The sequence below is a fragment of the Phaseolus vulgaris genome, chromosome 6 (assembly GCF_000499845.2).
Source record: "Phaseolus vulgaris cultivar G19833 chromosome 6, P. vulgaris v2.0, whole genome shotgun sequence".
Classification (NCBI taxonomy): domain Eukaryota; kingdom Viridiplantae; phylum Streptophyta; class Magnoliopsida; order Fabales; family Fabaceae; genus Phaseolus; species Phaseolus vulgaris.
Window position 1 is genome coordinate 17150880 of NC_023754.2, and position 20262 is coordinate 17171141.

The 20262-nt window shown below is 30.4% G+C and overlaps 2 protein-coding genes and 1 long non-coding RNA gene across 3 annotated transcripts; 1 reads left to right on the forward strand and 2 right to left on the reverse strand.

The window, feature by feature from the left end:
* Positions 1-7418: 7418 nt before the first annotated feature.
* LOC137831419 (chaperonin-like RbcX protein 2, chloroplastic) lies at positions 7419-10600 on the forward strand. The gene is made up of 5 exons (XM_068639089.1): positions 7419-8201; positions 9271-9362; positions 9834-9891; positions 10110-10175; positions 10268-10600. Exons 1-5 carry the CDS (start codon positions 7875-7877, stop codon positions 10388-10390), a joined length of 666 nt encoding a protein of 221 aa, XP_068495190.1. The 5' UTR covers positions 7419-7874; the 3' UTR covers positions 10391-10600.
* Positions 10601-12277: 1677 nt separating this feature from the next.
* On the reverse strand, positions 12278-12787 carry LOC137831417 (uncharacterized). The gene is made up of 2 exons (XR_011084425.1): positions 12670-12787; positions 12278-12507 (listed from the first exon to the last, which is right to left on the reverse strand). It is a non-coding gene; the product is annotated as an uncharacterized lncRNA (long non-coding RNA).
* An 11-nt stretch (positions 12788-12798) lies between these two features.
* On the reverse strand, positions 12799-19810 carry LOC137831416 (uncharacterized). The gene is made up of 9 exons (XM_068639086.1): positions 19276-19810; positions 17502-18221; positions 15520-15615; positions 15351-15434; positions 14500-14734; positions 14256-14416; positions 13855-14133; positions 13592-13778; positions 12799-13412 (listed from the first exon to the last, which is right to left on the reverse strand). Exons 1-8 carry the CDS (start codon positions 19609-19611, stop codon positions 13728-13730), a joined length of 1962 nt encoding a protein of 653 aa, XP_068495187.1. The 5' UTR covers positions 19612-19810; the 3' UTR covers positions 12799-13412; positions 13592-13727.
* Between the last annotated feature and the right edge of the window lie 452 nt (positions 19811-20262).

Sequence of the window (20262 nt, forward strand, 5' to 3'; positions counted from 1 at the left end):
GATTGAATATTCAACAAAATATATCCTTTTGTCCCCCTTTTAAAACAAATAAAAACACATTTTGATGTCCTTTGATCAAATTTTCCTCTATTTGTTGTCAAAGTGGTAGCATAGCATAAAGATCCAAACACCTTTAATCCATTAAAATTTACTGCAGTTTTGTAAAGCATTTCATGAGGAGAAAAATATTTTAAAATAGATGTAGGAAGCATGTTTATAATATGCGCAACGTATAGAACATGAGCAATAAATTTTGGGTAAATGATATTGTATCATGAGAGTTCTTGCTACATTTAATAAATGACCATGTTTTCTTTCAAATATATTATTTTGTTGTAGAGTATTGACACATGATGTTTGATGCATTATTCCTTTGTTAACAAAGAAATTAGTCATGGAAAATACAGTTAGTGGTTTCTTATTATTTTTATTACTATCTCAAATTGTGTTTGAACAAAAACAACAAAATTTTCCAAAGTCTTGACAACTTCAAACTTTTTGTTTTAAAAGAAAAATCCATGTGTACCTCGAATAGTGATCAAGTATGGTCAAGAAATATTTGTGATCATGAATTGATGGTATTAAGTATGGTCCCCACAAATCTACATGAATCAAATCAAAATATTTTTTAGATTTAGATGTACTAATAGGAAAGGAAAGTCTATTTTGCTTTGCAAAATGAAAAAATATCACAAATAAGAGATTTGTTATATTTAAGAAAAGAAAATTTATTCTTGATAACATCAATACATTTGTTTGAAAGATGCCCTAATTGAAAATGTCAAAGGATTTCTAGATTACTAGCACTAACATTAACAATATTGATGATATGTGTAGATTTGGTGGTTTGATTTGAAGTTTATGATAGGATGGGACCCTGAGCATATAAAGCCTAGCGTGCATCTTAGCTGAACCAATAATCTTTAAGGAGTTATTGTCCTTAATGTGACCGCCATTAGAGTTAAATGTAAGAACATAAGATAAATTATTAATCAAGTTTGTCACTGAAAAAATATTAAGAGTGAAGCAAGGAATATACATAACATTGTTTATGGCATGATCTGGATTGAGAAAAATACTTCTAGAATAATTGGCAAAAACTTGATTTCCATTTGGTAATTTGACACAAATGGGATTAATTTGATGATATGAATTGAAATGAGTTAAGCATGAACAAAATGTGGTCACTAGCACCACTATTAAGAATCCACAAACTGAAGGAAGAAAGAAATTTATTACCAATGTGTGTTTTTATGTTGGAAGGAATAACATAGACTTGATTAGAAGTATTGTCACTGGATCTGGACTATTGTAAAATAGCTAACAATGTTTGATATTGCTAAGAAATAAAACCAATTTGTTGAGACTGCACTTATGACTTTGAACCTTCATGATTCTGTTCATCATTATTAGAATATTATTTGAAAGAAGAAATAATCTTTTGATAAGAAACATGAATCATGTCTCCTTGTAAAAAATTCTCCTTTAAATCATTTCATATGTCAAAGGAATTGTCCATACAAATGATGCTTTGTGTGATGGATGGAGAAACAACCTTGAACATCCAGGAAACAACTAGCATATTGACTTTTTGCCATGCTGGAAACAATTAGATGATATGAGTGGGAGCTTTTATGGTTCCATCAATGAAACCTATCTTGTTATTTGAAATGAGACTGTTTTGAAATAAATGAGACCAATGATGATAGTTTGATCCCTCGAGAATAATAAGGACAATGAGAAATGAATGATTATAAGATGAACTAACATGGTAAGGTGAACAAAGATCTTGTGAGGGATAAACAGCTTCACTCATGGATAAATGTAGCAACCAGAGAAGAAGGAAGGCAAATAATATGAGAAAAAAAATATTTCTTATACTTTTCTATTGAAATCAAAGCAGATAGTCAGAATATATACAAGTAGTACACTCATTTTATGTCTAATTAAAGAGATAGAATGTAAAGGGTCAATAAATGTTAGAATTAAAAAAGACAAAATAAAAGTTAGACACATGTACAAATAAAAACAACTAAGAATTAGAAAAGACAAAATTGATAAAAGGAAGCCTCTATCCATATCCTTTTATAAAATAACAAATAGTTCCAAGACTTTAAAATTTTAACATTCAACTCATATTCAAAATCAAACAATCAACTTTATCAACTACTTTCCAAATTGATAAACTTCAAACAATTTTCATCCATTAAGATCTCTTTCACACAACAAACAATCTTGGAAGAGAAATTTGAAACTTGTGACCACGTCACATTTACATTCAGATCCCCTAACCTATAATTCTATTGAAAGATAAAATTAACTTCTCTTAATTTATTAGAAGTATAACTCCTAAAGAAAGTAGGATAACATAACTTGTATAATAGAGTCTTGGTTAATTTTATGAACACATCACTAGAACTTTAAACTAATAAAGACTAATCTTGAAGCCAAAGACACCACATACAAAAAACATGTGTACCCAAGTAAACAAGAAAACTAAAAAATGATAAGATTCCAAAAGTGGTCTCTCATGGAGTAAGATTTTTAAAGAGAAGGTAGAAGAGGAAAGAAGAAAAAAAATATTATTTTAAAGTTATGAAGATTATTTTAAATGAAACATGAATAATTATTTTTTCTATCTATATGAATTTTCACTTTAATGATAAAATATTTAAGGATTATTTTAATATACTACTTTTCCTTAGAAACTATTTTCTATGTCCTTACCATTTATATATTTATATATGTAGAAATATTGTTATGATTTAAAACAGAGTTAATAATTATAAGGCAAGCAAAAAACAAAATATAAGAGAAAAGAGATGACGAAGAGTTGAAAACTTCACAAAATTGCTATTTTTTTATGAACTAATTTTAAATAATTTTTTCAAAAATAATGGAGAAAGAGATGATGAAATTTAAACTCTTATAATATGATACTATTTGTGTTATGGTCTTATAGTTTTTTTGTTAAAACTTACATATTTTTGTTCTGAAATATATATTTTGTTCAAGTTAATCTCATTCAACACTTTAAATCGTCTTTACTTATGCTTTTAGCATTTATAAAAAAATCATATTTATAATTAATTATATATATATATATATATTAAAATATTTTTATTAATTGTTTCATACCTGTATCGTGCAAATATATATATATATATATATGGGAAAATGAAATTATATTAATGTAACTTTTATCACTTAATTCAATACATTACATTTTATTTTCTAAAACTTATGTTAGATAGGTGAAAAGATTATTCCACATATATTATATATATAAAAGATTATATTAATATAAAATTATTTAATGCTTCTTATATATATAATATTTTTAAAATATACTAAAATTCATTTATTAATATTATTTTTAATTTTAATAAAATTTTAATATATATATATAATTATGATATCACAAAATTGTAATTATTTTATATAAAAACTTTCATGTTAAACAGATAAAATTATAATTTAACAATTAGATTAACTAAATTCAATTTTTATATATAAAATAATTAATACACTAAGAAAATTATTACATAAAATTTTAATACATAGTTAAAATCTTGATGTGTAAAATTATTTTAATTTTAAAATTAAATTTTAAAATGAGTTTTTATTTAATAATTTTTTTATAATAATAAAGTAAATGTTTAATAAAAAAATTGCAAATTTTTTTTATCTTTTCTTACATATTCTTAACCTTACATTCATACTTCAATTCCTTTCAGGAGTAGTTCTCATGAGATTATTTATAGGGATACATATTTTTGCATCTCTTTATTTGACCCTGTTAAATATCAATTATTAAATGGAATTATCTTGAATATATATTCTTAAAATAATAATAATTACTATTATTATCAAATATAATAATTTGTAATTAAATGATAGTATTAACATTATTTTATTATAATATTTTAATTATCAAATATTATTATTATTATTATTTTAATTATCAAATATTATTAATAATAAAAATATTATTATTAGTAGTAATAATTTTAATAATACTACTACTAATAGTAATAATAATTATAAAATAATTACAATTATAGTTATAATGATAATTATAATTATAATTATAGTAATAGTTATAATTATAGTAACTATAGTTATAATTATAGTAATTAGAGTTATAATTATAGTAAGTATAGTTATAATTATAATAATTGTAATTAGAATAATAATTATTATTATTATTATAATTATAATAATAATAAGAAGAATACTAAGCAATACGATTGAAAAATGTATCTGGTGTAATAGTTTGGTAATGTCTTCATGTTTTATTATTTTTTATTCCATTCCTACATGCTTATTTATAAACTTTATGATTTTATTGTAGGTAATTTATTTTTTATATATGTGATTTTTTTTATTTTAGGTAGTTATTTAAATTTTAAAAAATAGTTATTTAATAGATAAAATTATGAACACCAAAAAGTAGTTAAAAAGGGTAAAATAGAAAAAAAAATTGTGGACAATAATAAAAAAAATTATTACTATAGTAATAATTATAATAATAATAATAATAAAATAATTATAATAATAATTGGTTTTTAGTCATTATTTTCATCACTTACCATCACTTTTATTTTACTTCATACATACTGATTTAGTCACTAAAATTTAGTTACTATCATTGTTATTTCAGTACCTAGACAAACCAATACATATAACAAATTATTTCATTATTGTCAATTCGTTGCTATTTCAAACATAATTTGTGACCAACTTATTTTGGTCACTATAAATTGTCACTAAATGATATTTTTTGAAGCAAATGATTTCATTGTTATTTCGATCGTAGATTTATAACAAATGTATCACAATTTGTGACCAACTTATTTCAGTCACTAAAATTGGTCTCTAAATGATCTTTTTTTAGTGATTGACTTAAAGTCTACTACTTTCTCTTATGAGTTATGAGAAAGGAAAGGAGGGTTTGAAATCTTAGAAATAAAGTAAAGAGAAATTATAGAGATATCACATAAAGTAAGTTTTACAAAGATTGTGGTATTTAAGAAATAATAATGAACAATTTTTTTTTCTATTCATAACTTAAACATTTAAGTAAACTATAATTTGGTTTTAAATTTTTATTAATATAAAAAAAAATCAATATAATTTTGGATTTTTTTGTGTAATTTATATTGTGATTTTTTTTTAATTGAGTAGGTTTAAGTGTCACAAACATGAACAAATTAAAAATCATAAGAAAAGATGATTATTCATTTAAAAATCACCAGAAGAGGTCATTCATATTCTTGTGATCATTCATTCAAAATCACAAGAACATTTATATCCTCATGATGTACCAATGAGATTTAACTAAAATAAAGGACACAAAATAGTGGAAATAAGATTTAATTTCTTCATTATTAGCCTTGATTACAACAAAGTGAGGTTAAATCATTGTACTTACTACAATAGGTTGATAAGAATAATTTTATCATTTTATAGTTGTATGTGGATGACATGTTGGAAGTAGGTGCCAACAAAGTCTGAATCCAAAATTGAAAGCATAGTTGGATAAGGAGGTCGATATGAAGGACTTGGGACTAAGAAGATTTTAGGGATGCGAATTCACCAATATAAAAAAGATAAAAAAAAAAAAATTGGCTTTCTCAAAATAATTACTTACTAAAAATCTTGCAATTCTTCAACATGCAAGATTGAAATACAATTTCTACCCCATTTTCTTTAATTTATCATCGAGTATGAGTCCTAACAATGAAGCAAAGAAGATGTAAATTTATCGAGTAAACAAAAGGAAACCTTAAGTATGCTATGATTTGTACAAGATCAGGCATTACACAAGCATGGAAAGTGGTTAGTAGATTCATGCAAATATGGGTGAGAGCATTAAAGTGCTATTAAGAGAATCCTTAGATGCACCGAAGGAATATCAAATGTTGCATTATATTTTGGAGAATCATAATTAGTTGTCAAAGACTATATCGATTATGATTTTGCAGGTGATCTTGGTAAAATGAGATCTACTACTGACTATGTGTTTACACTTGCAAGACGTGCATTAAGTTGGTTACCTAAGTTACAAGAGAAGCTAAGTACATAACAACTACTCAAATTTGCAAGGAAGCTAATTGGATTCAAAGATAAATGGAGGAACTCAGACACAAGCAACAAAAGCTTGTTGTATATTGTGACAGTCACGGTGTCTTGCACACTGCAAGAGACCATGTCTTTCATTCTATGACAAAACACATATGTATACCTTACCATTTGTTCGAGAAGTAGCAAAAAAAAGGAAATGTGAATATGCAAAAGATTCACCAATGAAAACCTAATAGATGTTATGATAAATTTGCTTCAAATTGACAACTTTATGTGAGTTTGATCACTATGACCTATCAGGAAAAATAAATAATATGATGACAATTAATAAAGCATGGAAAATTGATTATTTTCATTAATATCTTCAAGTGAATTAATATGAGAAGAGAAGTCTTACATCCACAAAATTTTACTTTCATGTTTACTTTTCATGTTATAAAAAAGAAACATAATATTTCTTACGGAACACCAAAATCTCTTCCTTTTTTTCTTTTCTTATTACTTTAGTGTGTAGTTGTTTTTTCTGTTATGAGATTATGAGAGGGGTATTATTGTAATCTCCTTAAATTTACACAGGAATGTATTGTGTTAATTCGGCACCCAGCATAATTATTATTATTATTATCATTATTATATATATAACTTCATTACCAAAATGCTTGCAAATACATAAACTAGATTTTGGCCTGTGAAAACATGTGGATATTCCACTAAAATATTTTATTCTAGACGGTGATATTGAAAGTATATAATGGATATGGTGGTAAAATTTGAGATGATATTTAAAATTTGATAACACGTGCATGTCTATGATCTGAGGTTGTTCATGAAATTAGGTTATGAAGGAGAGCAGTGGGCAATGTGAATGTGATCCAACATGTGTGCTACATTCGTTGAGTTGGAAAGAGAATGCATGAGATGCACATGTGGCTGCGTGAGGACGGTGCAGTGAGTCTGGTTGGTGTGGCACACTTGTCTTTTAACATGTGTTTCAACAAAGTAGTACAAAACATTAAACAGGAACAAAGATTCACAACCACGTGGCTTCACATCCACCAAACCCATCAAATCAACACCCCACAGGTGTTGACGAATTTAGTATGTTTTTTATTCACTTTACATTACAATTAAAATATAGTTAACACACTTTTAGATGAATTTTTTGTATTGGATTTCAAGTTTACAAATAATCTTGAGTTGAAGTAAATGTAAATAACTAATAGGAATGGATTCTATGTTGAGTAAAGTGAAAAGAAAACCTCAGATAAAGTTGTTTGTAAATTTTGTATTGAATAAAAAAGTATATAAGTTCTCATAAATTACACAGCTTTAATTCAATTTTAATCAAATCTAATTCTATGTAAAATCAATTCCAAAACGTTTGTGTGAAAATCTAGGGAGATTCCATTGTCAATTTGAATCCTTCACTTTTTTCTTTTTTCTGTTGGACAAATTTGGACCTTAAAAAATTGTCTGGTGAAGGTTCACTCCCACCCTTCAAAAATCTCACCTCTATAGTTTTAGTTTACTTTTCCTTGCACCCAACAAAAGCTTGCTACTTCTCTTGTTCAACCTTCTCACAAACACTGCAAACGTCTTTGACCACAAGAACTTCTTCAATTTCCAATTTTTCTGGACACCCTCTATTGCTCTTCCTCCCTAGGTGTAGTTTGTGTTGAAGGGTATCTCTATTTATAGAGTTCCATTGTCTTTTGAGGCTATTTTGAACCCTAGGTGTGTTTCTTGAAGAGTTTTTTTTTGTGTGGAGATTGGGATTGCGAGAGAGGATGGTGGGTGCTCTGTCTGTTGTGGGATCATCAGTGATGGAATCTCACACTGGCCCTTGTTTGTGTGTGGATGCTCTCCCCACAACAACTAGTGTCAATCTGAAGAGTGGTGGAGATGTTGTTTTGTGCAAGAATTTGATGGGAAGGAAGCACTTGTTGAAGCATGGTGTAGGGACTATGAAGTTGAGCAGTTCTTTCATTGATCCTGGTAGAGAGTGGAGAGTCTTTGTTAGCAGAAGTTGCAAGAGGCAGCGTAAGGATAGGAGAGTCGCCATTGTCAACGAGCTTGGAGGCCAATATGAAGAAAGTTTTGAAGATGTTAAAACGGTAACATGTTTAATGTATCTTCTGGTTTTAGATCTGATATTTTACTGCATGTTTGGATCTAAATTTGTAAAGTTAAGTTCCAATGAATTTCCTTTTACCAACTGAGTTTGAAGAAACATAAAATTGAGACTAAACTCGGTTTATAATCAGAACTAACTGAAAATCATACAAGACACTTTTTCATTTTACTTTTTTCAATGGATAATAGAGGTTTCTTACTGAAAACTAAGCATATCCTTAATGATACCGTTTTGTATTTGGTTTAAGTTTATTATGACTCAGTTTCTCCTTTAGCATTGCTTTGTTTTACCTTTTTTATGGAGTGTTTGCTTCATAGCATATTCTAATTCTAATTTCTAAGACATTCTAGGCGTTGCAGAGCTTTTGAACATTGTATATCATTATAGAAAAAGTGTCATTTGTTAGTGAGTTGTAGCCTGCAACAGTTAAGGGAGTCCCAAGAAGCTCTTAAACCAATAACCTTCTACAGAATTCTACCATGAACTCCTTTCCTTTTCATTCTTACATCAGAAATGAGAATGCAAAATTGTTTATCATCGTGAAATGTGTTAAGGAACAAGAGATAGATACCTGAAAGAGTAGTATATATATTGTGCACAATAATATAAAGATTTCAAATTGTATATGAGAAATGTGACAGTATCCTTCTGTTTTTCTTCAATTTCAGTCTTTATATGTAAGTGGTCATTTTCTCAAAATGCTGCTTTGAGCTTGTCACCATTACAAAGATGAGAGTTGTTTCCTTTTAAATAATTCATCATTTTATTCTAATTTTGCTCATGGTAAGAGGGCAAATATCGAAGAACAACTCATGCAATGAGAATATGTTTTCAAAGAACAACTTATGAAAGAGTACTACAAATTACAAAATCGGTTTTCATTTCTTATATAGAGGAAGATCGTTTTCACTCATTATGAGTCTTTTATATTCAATGAGAATATGTTTTTTATTACATTATTTCTCCCTTTAATCATCACCAATCTGTCTGCTATGATACAAATACACTAAACGTTGTATGCGATCTAACTGATGCATCTTTGGAAACAGCAAATGCTCAACTATTTCACATACAAGGCTGTGAGGACTGTTCTTCATCAGTTGTATGAGATGAATCCACCTAAATATACGTGGTTCTACAAGTAAGTGAAGTTTCTATCAATCTGAGGAAAAATGTTTCAACAAAGATTTACTTGCCCATGTAATTATTTTAGTCTGAAATGATGTTTTCTATTAAGTCTAAGGTTTAGAGTGCATTTGGTTTTGTTTTCAAGATGTTGTGAACCAAGTGGTGAGAATAATATTTTGTTAGTTTTACTATATCCTTTTCAAATTCTTGAAAACATGACAGAGCAAAAACAATCTGATATTTTCCTATTATTAGTGAAAACATGTAAACTGAAAATAAAAGCAAACCAAATGCACCCTGAATCTGTTGTGTATATAACTTGAATTCATGGAATATTTCCCCCCTTCAAACATGCATGATTGCTGAAGGAATTGGCCAATGTAAGAAGGTTCAGTTCAGTGTGATTATTAAACTAGAATTGGTGATTCACTAGCTATCTCATAAACATTTAGATAATTGTTTGTAATGTTTTCTTTGTTGGCAGTTTTGTTGTATCAAACAAACCAGGAGATGGAAAACGTTTTATTCGATCCCTTGGGAAGGTAGTCTTTTCTTTTGTGCCCCTAAGGATTGTGGCTTCTTTAAAACTTTCACCATACTCAATCTGAAATGCCTTCTCTTTCATTCCTTTATACATGTCATATTCAATGCCTTTACACAATTACACCAAATTTTATTCACATAATTTCCAAATTTCAAAAAAACATGTTACCTCTTGTCAATGTCAATGATGTTGTATATGTCCTCTTCCAACTGATAGGAGCAACGAGAGCTTGCTGAAAGAGTGATGGTAACTCGGCTTCACCTTTATGGTAAATGGGTCAAGGTAATAGAATAGAATGTGTATATATATCTAAAGAATGAGAATGTTTTATGAAGATATGATGTACTTAACTGAAGAACCATTGTGTTATGCAGAAATGTAATCATGCTGAGATATACAAGGAAATATCTGATGAAAACTTGGAGTTAATGAGGGAAAGGTTGATGGAGACAGTAATATGGCCCTCAGATGACACAAACACGGAAAAGATTGGCTGATAATTCATTCATCTCACATTTTTAGTTTCTGTCTTCACCCTTTTCCTAGTCTAGCTATATTTTTTTGTTTCAATATCAATGTCTTCTTCTTCCAAAATTGTTATTTCTGTCATTTTCCTTTAATAGGATTCTCAGTTTTACGTTATGTAAATTATGTATATAATTCTACCTTCTTAAATGCACGCACCAGATAAGGTAGTTTCAAATTAATTTACAAGTGACTTGAAAATTACCTTGTTAAATACATTATCCATTTTAGGCTCTTTAAGACACCTCCACCATACTTCTCAAAATATCAAAAATATTTTTTATTTTATTGATGTTTTTTTATTTCAAAATAGGTGATCTGAAAAAATTTCACATTATTATACAATCCAAAAGTTATTTTCTTAAAATGCTTTCAAAATTTTATAATTCAGAATTATTTTCTTTAAAAAAATACTCTAAATTGTAAAATTCAGAATATACTTTTTAAGGATAAAATAGTCTTTTTGTCGCCTGATTACATTGCTTCTCAAATACATGAACCACTATTTATCGCTAGATCATGAGCCATATCAGATTCCAAATTAACTTGTTGAATTAGTAAATGGTAAAGTTGAAATTGAAATGGCTTTTAAATATAAAATCACAAATGATATGTTATATACCTTTTTGTATACAATATTTATTTTAAATCAGTTAATTTAAATGCTTTAATTTTTATTTGAAATTATTTTTCATTTTAATTTAAATATTAATGTCTGATTTTATTAATTTTAATATTTCCATTAAATAACATGAATGTTCGTGTACTTATATATACTTTTGTATAGATAAAAAATACATAATCTGCTTTTTTATCACAATTATATTTATAATATATATATAAAGTTTTTTTTATCTATGTTTATCTAATTAAATTAATTTTATTTTTTCGTTTAGATTTTAAGTATAGCTTTTATTATTCAAAAACTAAATACCTTCTAGATTATTCTGTTTATATAAGAGAAATTATGTTTAGAATATAAATCCTTATAGTGTGTCATGACTAGATTCAATGATTCATAGAAACCTGTGAAGTGCGAAATATATAAAAAAAAAATGTGAAAGTAGAATGGAATTAAAAAATAAATAAAAATCCTTCACCAGGTGTTTTGGGAACAGAGTAATATTTAATCCTGGGAAAATCTAATAGGAAAAATGTTCTATTACAAATATTATACGCTGATCAAAAAAAAAAAAACAAATATTATACAAATAATTCAAATTAAAACTCCTACATGCCACGAAAAAGAATAAATATAACAGATTTCATGTTCCCCCAGGAATTATACTTATATATCTTTTTTATATAAAAACTTTCATATATTAAACATCATTATATAACTTTACATATAACTTGACATGCTAAATAACACCTGTTCACATTAAAATACGTATACATTCTCTCTTTAAATATTTGTTTTCTGAAATAGATTTATCGGGAGACATAAGAAGCTCCAAATCAGCCAGGGTAAGAACTTTCATGCATATCCATACTCAAAGCTTTAAGTGACCTCTCTCCCCCTATAAGCCATTTTTTAACTAAACTTTTCAATTTAAACCATCTACTACGTTTTTTTTAAAACAATAGTATAAATTCTTATGTCAAATTCAACGTGCTTTTTCCATGACATCCCAATCCATACCATTAACTATCACTGATAGGCCATAAGCAAATCTATCATAGTAATTATTTGTAACTAATGTCACGGAAAATGAGAGTGAGAGTACCATTTTTATACACCATAGTAATTATTTTTCCATCTAAAAATTTAGGTATTTTTTGTAATTCAGTTCATGTCAATGGATTTTGCACCAACTAAGATAATAAAAAGAAGCTGAAGCTATCAAGAAAGGAAAAAAGAAACTCAAAATACAACCCATTTTTCAAACAACCATACAAGGAAGCTAATTTTGGGTATTTAAAAGTCCTATGAATATGCATTTTGGAACAACATCAAGACCACGGCAGAGAATGATGAATGAACAAAGTTGCTCACTCTTCATTTTTGGCAGTGGCTGTAAAAGAGGTTTCATCTTCAAAATCAATGGCCAATTTGTTATCTGCATCTGTAAATGTCATGTGCATGCAGCTGACCAAAAATGATCAACACAACATAATCGAGAAATATTGTTAAGCTTCTCGTTTGGAACGTTAAAACGTACTCAGATGGACGGAGAGCGTGGGTGGTGCCCTTTTTTCAAATTTCAAGAACAGAATTCAAAAAGTAATAATGACAAAAAAAAGCACTTACCGATCATAACTTGACCCTGCACCCTCACCAAATATAGCCACTACCACCATGAATCGTGATCAGCATCATCATAGTCATAGTCATCCCCCATAAATATTTATGAATTTTTCTTTCTAAATTGACAAAATATTTTGAAAATAAGAATATACTTCCTTTAAAAATTGTTCTCATACAAAATAGTGGCATGTAACGAAAATTACAAGGCATGCATGAATGCCAGAAACATAGACAATTATGCTATTTGTCAATATAACCAAAATTAAATTGAAACTCGGTTCTAATTGACATTTACTACTCATATCTTACAACACTAAATCCTGTAAATCTACTATGAGTCTATGATCACCAGATTTACAAAAAAGTAATACATATTGTGCACAAGAAAGAAAAATGAGATTTGAGGGTAACCTGGCCAAGAGTGCTTACAGAACCACAAAGCTCTGACACTGCCCTGACTGGTTAGAAGAAAGAGTAAACCCCTACACTGGTTCTCAAAAGATCAATGTGTTACCACATTAGTCCTCTAAAGATTCCTGTCACCCAAGTAATCTATTCAAAATATATAAAACAGTAACCTAATCCGTCTTTTATGTATCACAGTTTATCATGTGGCGACATTTCAGGTCGTTTTAGGGAATATACTGTGGACAAAAATCCTTGAACGGCTTATGAGGTCACACTGGAATCTATGGGAGACCAACTTAGGAGTTTACTCAATGATAAACTAAAGCATATTGATACACCTGCAAAGGAAACAAAAAGAGAAAAAAAAAACGCAATTTGATACATTAGAATAGCAAGACCATCTTCTAGTCAAGGAACTTTGGGGCAAACATAATAATATTAAACTAGTGCCAAGGTATGGCAAAAAGTGTTAGTGAAACGAGAAAAAAAACATTGTAGAACATTAATTGAAACATACCATATTGAAAGCTGATGCAGAAGGCCGGAGACTACATTGCATAATATAGAACACATGAGAAAATAAATTGTATCAATATCCCTTTTCTCGACTTTGTTCTTTGCCAAAAGACTTGGAACAGAGGATTTCAATGCATTCAACTATCACCGAAAGCAATTATTTGTCCAAGTGCAAGTCTCGCACGAAGCTGCATCAACAGAAGAACATTTACAAACCAACTACTTGACAGTACAGAACATAAAAAATTATGAAGATTAAAGGACCTTCACATCCATGCAAGAATCATTGACCATCTTCTTTATTCGAGAAACAATGCCAAAACTCCGCAGGTTTACAATCCGGCCAAATGCACCAGGACTAGCAGGAAAAGTGAGGTTTACTACAACCCACACTGCAGCTGTGCGTAAGCGACTGTCAGGACTCTGCAAAAACTGCTCGAAGAAAGAGTGAGACCCATTCTCATCTTGAGGGAAGAGTAGATGCATAACTGCTTCCTTATGAAACTCATTGCCACTTGCAATATTGCTGAGAATATACATTCCCTGCATGGAAAACAAAACCAAAAGGCATATAATAAATAAACAACTTGAGAACCATTGTAAAGTGTGAAAATCTTTATCATCACTCTATACAAAAATAATTAATTTCATTAGCTAATTCCAACCTGTATCCCAATTTCAATTTTTGAAGACTTTTTTAATTGTCTTCCAACAGCATCTAGTATGATACCATCTTCAGCAAAAGCATGTTCAACAGAGTACAGACATCCATCAACAAAATTGCGAACAAGGGCCAGAGCTTGTTCTTGAACCGAAGGTTCAGGATCTGCAAGGTATACACAATCAAGGTCAACTTATTGGGAAATAGTTACCAATATAACAGCAAAAACCTGTAGCGCCAATACATACCACAAATAAGGCTAGCCATTGAAGATGCTGTTAACTCCACAAAAACTCCTTCCTTGCATATCTTGTCTGCAAGGAATACCATGTTCCTCAATGCCCATACAGCATTTAACCTTAGAGATGAATCCATCGACTTGGTCAACTGCACAAGCTCTTTAATGCCCCCACATTGTACGAATGTTGATTTATGTGGCAAGAAGTCAACCACTATATTGCAGATGGCACCAAGGGCTGCAACCTGGAAGATAAAACAGAAAAGGAAACCCTTACTAAGCTTCTATAGAATTTACCAGACCACGTCTGTTTAATAATTAATCAGAATGTTTTTTGCCAACAAAAAATTCTTAGGGTGGACATGACTATGACTTGAGTCTAATTAAAGTTAAGCTTCCCAAAAAAATTTATAGCCCTTGTGATAACCCCATATCCTGCAAGACCAAGATACAAAATGGGTGAAATAGCATGCAATCTTATAATATGATCATCAATAGAACAACACATTATCCCCCTTGAGACAACCTCATTTAATGTGAGACATAACAATTTCAGTGCTAAATTATTCGAATTTGTCCATCAATATGCCAGTGCTTCTAGTAACAGCCTTTTTAATGTATAGAACATATGTTTCAATTAAGATCAATGGAGAATGGCATCAGAATTATCATCCCAATACCACAGACATAGCTAAAATTACAAGTAACAGATGTATATTCAATCTTTCTTTTGCTTTATACCCCTCAATTTTTAAATTTTAGAAGTTTGTGATTTGGTATGATATGCATGTTTTCTAAATTTAGAAACTACTTAACATAGCATAATCAGAAAAATGAAAATTATAGTTACATCCAAAATACCTGGACAGAAGTAGAAAGATCAGAGAGAAGCTGAACCAAAGGAAAAACAACCCTTTCATTCATAAAACGACCTGCACTCAAATTCTGAACACAGTTTCATGAGAATTAAACTGTACATAGCACTAGCATAATAGACTTCAAGTTCCAGACGTCATCTCATGTTACATACCTTAATTGAGCGAGAGACACTTCTCAAGCAAATGCAAGCTGCAGTGCGTACACTAGCATCCTCGTGAGTTAGGGCATCAATTACTAGGTTCAAGACCTGTGTCAAAAAAGTGTATTAGAAGTTAAAAGTGGACTTGGGATTTGAAACCATAGTTGACTAGTGCAAGCCTTATACAACTTCATCCATACGTAGTTTATTGGAGCAAGCCTAATCATAACTTCATCCATTGAAATTGAGAAGAAACACCCGAATTGGCTCTAGTCATCTATCAGGAAGAAATACAGCTTAGCACCGACTCAAACATGTTCATAAATGGGAACATGGGTTGGTATAAAACCTCTTTAGACAACAATAAATGTCCAAAATCACCAACAACGATAAATAATTAAAGCAGTCACCACAGCATTTTGTCAAGAATCCATTTATAGGGGGTGCAAAAATTTCCATCTTGATGGCAGATTTTGGAATTCACCCTGGTAGAATAAGATTTGTTGTTTATGGCAGACTCTGGGTTACAGTGTCAAAATTAGTTACTTAGTTGCAACTTGAAATGTAGTCAATCAAATTAATGGTAGGCAAAATAAAATATGGCATCCTAACAAAATCAATAAAATACTTTTACATCTGAAAATATCAGCAAAAGTATTTTTACATGTAAAATCCCATACACGTGGCTAGTGCATTGCTAGAAAGAAAATAATGAGCTAAATAAATTAAAATATATTTCAGTTAACTAATATTCTTCTAGAAAGCAAATGCAGTACGTATAGATATGCAAGAAACTGCATGTAAACACACAGGTACCAAGACAAAATGAAAAAAAAAAATAGAGATGTTAGTAACCCATGCACAAAAATAAAGAAAAATCACATCACTATTCTTATTAGCAAGTCTATTAGTTTAAGGATTCTTAATTCGCATCGCATCCTGCCAAATTAGCTATAACCTATGACGAATGGAGACACCATGTATTTGATACAACAATATGTTAATGTTTGAAAATATAAGTACAATACTTTAAGAGTAATTACAAATAACTACCATACATTAAAAATATAATTTTGTACTTCTACATATTACTAAAAATAAAATAACAATGGTAACCATACAGATTTAGGAGAAATATAAAAATGTGATTGTATTATATAACAATGAAATTTATTTAACGCCATGATAGTTAATATAATAATAACATACAAATTTATTAACATTATTAAGATGAAATTTTAACATAAAAGTTTAAATTCTAAAACAACTTTTGGTAATTTCGGTACAGTGCAAAAGAGGATAAAAAATAAATATAAAGTTATAAAAGGTTTATTGATATAAATATTAAAAAATTAATTTTGAAAATGAAATACAGTTTTCAGTTACATGAGTGCAGTGCATAAGACAAAAGTAGCAAACAAGGTAAATTTAAAAGTAAGAAGAAAGGCAAAAACCACTGTGTCGTCTCTGTGTGCAGGGACACACAAGTACAACCACCGTCATTTCCCTTAAGACTCTACGATTACTATCAAACATGTGAAACTGAGCTTGTTTCTTGTTTGAAGCAATTTGATTATTCGATTATATAAACAACTTGCACAAATAAGTACCATATCAGCAAATAATATATCTTCAAAAATTCGTGTGTCCAGTTTTATCTCAATGTATCTGATATTTTAATATTGATTTTTCAAATAAAATGATAATGTATACTAATGGGATATATATCTAATCTGGTGTCTGAAGGTATCAATATTGGACAAATATCCAATTCTGATAGGGGGCAAAAACAACATATTGGTGCATGAGTGTCTAACATTCCTCCAATCATACACCAGATAGCTTTCATCCTTGCTAGCACCCTCGCCTATGGTGCTATTATAATGAATGACTTAGTGAAGCTTTTTCTTTATAGCACTCATGTCTCAAGTTTGCAGTAATGAATATAATCATGCATGGGCTCAAAAACAAAAACACAGACACAAGCAACAGACCTGCAACGAAAGAAAATTAGACCTGCAGCACTCCAATTTTGAGCAAAGATCAGCCAAGGCCAGAAGTACCCCTTCAAGCCTTTTAGGTTGTATGGGATGCTTTTGCAAAAGGCAGTTGAACTTATTAATAGCATTTGCCTCAAACGCTAACTTCTGCAAATCTTCCTTCTCTGCAATTAAACTTGAGAAAGCAAAAGAAGCTTCATCTCCAACTGGACCAGAATCATCAAGGAGCTCAAGCAAAATGTAGACCAATTTGGTTTTGATTCCTATATCTTGGAGATAGCATGTCGAAGAATTCTTCAAAGAAATCAAGCACAAGCAGGCTAGTAATCTTGTTCTAGGATATTTATCTTTAGTTAATTCAGTAACACAATGTAAAGCTCTTCCACAACGAAGTTCAACAAAGTTAGAGACAGCTGCTGGGTTGTCTCTAATAATTGCAGCTAACGACTCTAGACTAGCATCTCGCTGACTTAGAGAACCATCAAGAAGACTAGTAAGTTTCTCTAAAACACCGGTATGGCATAATATATTTTGTTCCCCAATTGTCTTGCAAGAATGAATAACAATGCCTGCACCTAGCCCAGTAAGATTTTCATTCTCACTTTTCAATAATGAAAGAAGAAATTGCATGTTTTCCTCTTGAAAAAAATCATACTTCGGAGCTAGTTTTGATTGATAAATCATTCGTAAAGTTCGAGCTGCAGCATCCAAAACCTGATAAGAGGGAGAGAACAGGTGAATAAATGGCATTCCAAATGAAAATAACATAAAAAAAACATAAATAATGAAGTCAACATTTCGTATGTATATCTTTCCAACAAAGGACTGCCATCACTACACTGCTTCAACTTTTGCTCCTTTTCCATCACCCACCCCTCCACATTGTCCTAATTCTAAATCTCAAAGACACTGAGAAGGAATTAAAAGTTCTTCTCGGCAGCTTGAAGTCACCTTTACCTCCAGAATTCTAAGCCGGCCTTGCTCTCACAACGTGGAGCCGATTTACAAAGCCAACCTCAATCAGCTGGCATAGTAAGAACCTAGTTAATTTTGTAGCCAAACACATGCAGAGCATACATGTAAGCCAGGAGACATCTCAACAGCCTTATCCCTTTTTCCCTCCAAAGAAACTCTATAAAAGGGCTCAACAACTAGTAAATAACAAACTCAACTTCTCGCGTACTAACTTTGGCATAGTCCCTGCAGTGCCACCACAGGAGCACCCATCACTGCAACACGATCCTCGATGGGGATCCTATTTGAAACTCCCTCGTGATTCCGTACCACTAGCAAATACCAGTAAGAATTCTACCCAGAAACAGGATTGAATACATCAATAAACTCATCACTAAACAGAAACATCGAATAATTCATATTTAACATCGCGGCTTAATAATCAGTCGGAGGAGTTAAACATATAAAATAATAAAATTTATACCAGTGAACAAATAGGAGGCATAAACTAGATTACTAAAACTATAACTAATCTTCGGAAAAGGTAATTGAATGGCAAAGATGCACTTGGCAGAGAGATTAACTACTTCGAAACGAAATAAAACCGTAACAGTCAGGATTCTAATTTTCAGCTCCATTGGATTGCGAAGAAGAAAACCTAACAAAATTATGAATCAAACAATTCACATTCCATTTTCGTTCTAAAACTTGAACCAGTAGCACACTGATTACAGCACGCGTCAATTTTCCTACAAACCAAACATTAAAAAAGTATAAAAAAAGCGGTTGCTAACGGTTGAATATTTGAATAAACCTTCTCGTCGGGAGCGGAGAGGAGTCCGATCAAGCGAGGAAAAGCTCCGGCGTCAAGTACGGCACGGACGCCGGCATCTACGCCGCAGGCGAAGCTTCCAAGCGCAGCGGCAGACTGGACAATGAGGTTGGGGTCGGAGTCAGCGAGCGCAGCGGCGACTGCGGGGACGGCACCGAGCTTGATGTAGGAAAGCTTCTTGGTTCGGTTTCCGATTATGTGGTTCTTCAACTCGCGGATGGCTATGAATTTCACCGCGCCATCGGAGGAGGCGAGACGGTCGAGGATCGGATCGGAGGATGATAGGCCCGTGGCAGAAGAAGCGGATGGCGTTGGCATGGAAGCGGCGGAGATAGGCGGCGACGGCGACGGTGACGGTGGCGGAAGCTCGTGCAAGACGGAGGAGACGCTAAATTACAAAACAATGGAAGAGAGAGAAAAGAAAGAGCGATACAAAAGAGCCTTTCGTTTTTTGTTTTTTTGTTTTTTTTTTCTTATTTTATTTTATTACATTATTATATACGAGTGCTTTGAGAGTGAGGTTTGTTGGTGCCAACTACACAATTTAGTTTGGTTAATTGATTTTTCACTTTAAATTAAAATCAAATTAATTATTTGATTCTTTGTTTTTTAAAACTCAAATTTAACTTCATGACTCCATCCAAGGCTTGTATTCTTATTTCGAAAATGTTTTCTAAAATATATATTATTTAATAATTAGTTTCTCATACAATTTCTAATAAAGACATGAAATTGACTGGACTAATGTGTGTTTTTTAACTATAAATAGTTTTTTGAAATATTAATGTTTGTGTTCCTTTTATTATATGTAATAAACAATATGAGGATATAAAATATACAATAAATTTACTATTAATAAACAAATTTTGTAAACAACTTTAATTAGAGATATTATAGGATTTTATTTCTTGTATCACTTTTCAATTTTCTGTATCTCGATTAAAAACTTCACCATATACCCCACAATTT

Excerpts from the sequence above, each read along its gene's own strand:
- LOC137831419 (XM_068639089.1), top strand. The coding sequence starts at position 7,875 with ATGGTGGGTGCTCTGTCTGTTGTGGGATCATCAGTGATGGAATCTCAC. Across the intron at positions 9,363-9,833 it reads AAATATACGTGGTTCTACAA|TTTTGTTGTATCAAACAAAC; the intron begins GTAAGTGAAGTT and ends CTTTGTTGGCAG. Across the intron at positions 10,176-10,267 it reads TTTATGGTAAATGGGTCAAG|AAATGTAATCATGCTGAGAT; the intron begins GTAATAGAATAG and ends TGTGTTATGCAG.
- LOC137831416 (XM_068639086.1), bottom strand. The coding sequence starts at position 19,611 with ATGCCAACGCCATCCGCTTCTTCTGCCACGGGCCTATCATCCTCCGAT. Across the intron at positions 14,417-14,499 it reads AATGGCTAGCCTTATTTGTG|ATCCTGAACCTTCGGTTCAA; the intron begins GTATGTATTGGC and ends TATACCTTGCAG. Across the intron at positions 13,779-13,854 it reads ATTCTTGCATGGATGTGAAG|CTTCGTGCGAGACTTGCACT; the intron begins GTCCTTTAATCT and ends CTGTTGATGCAG.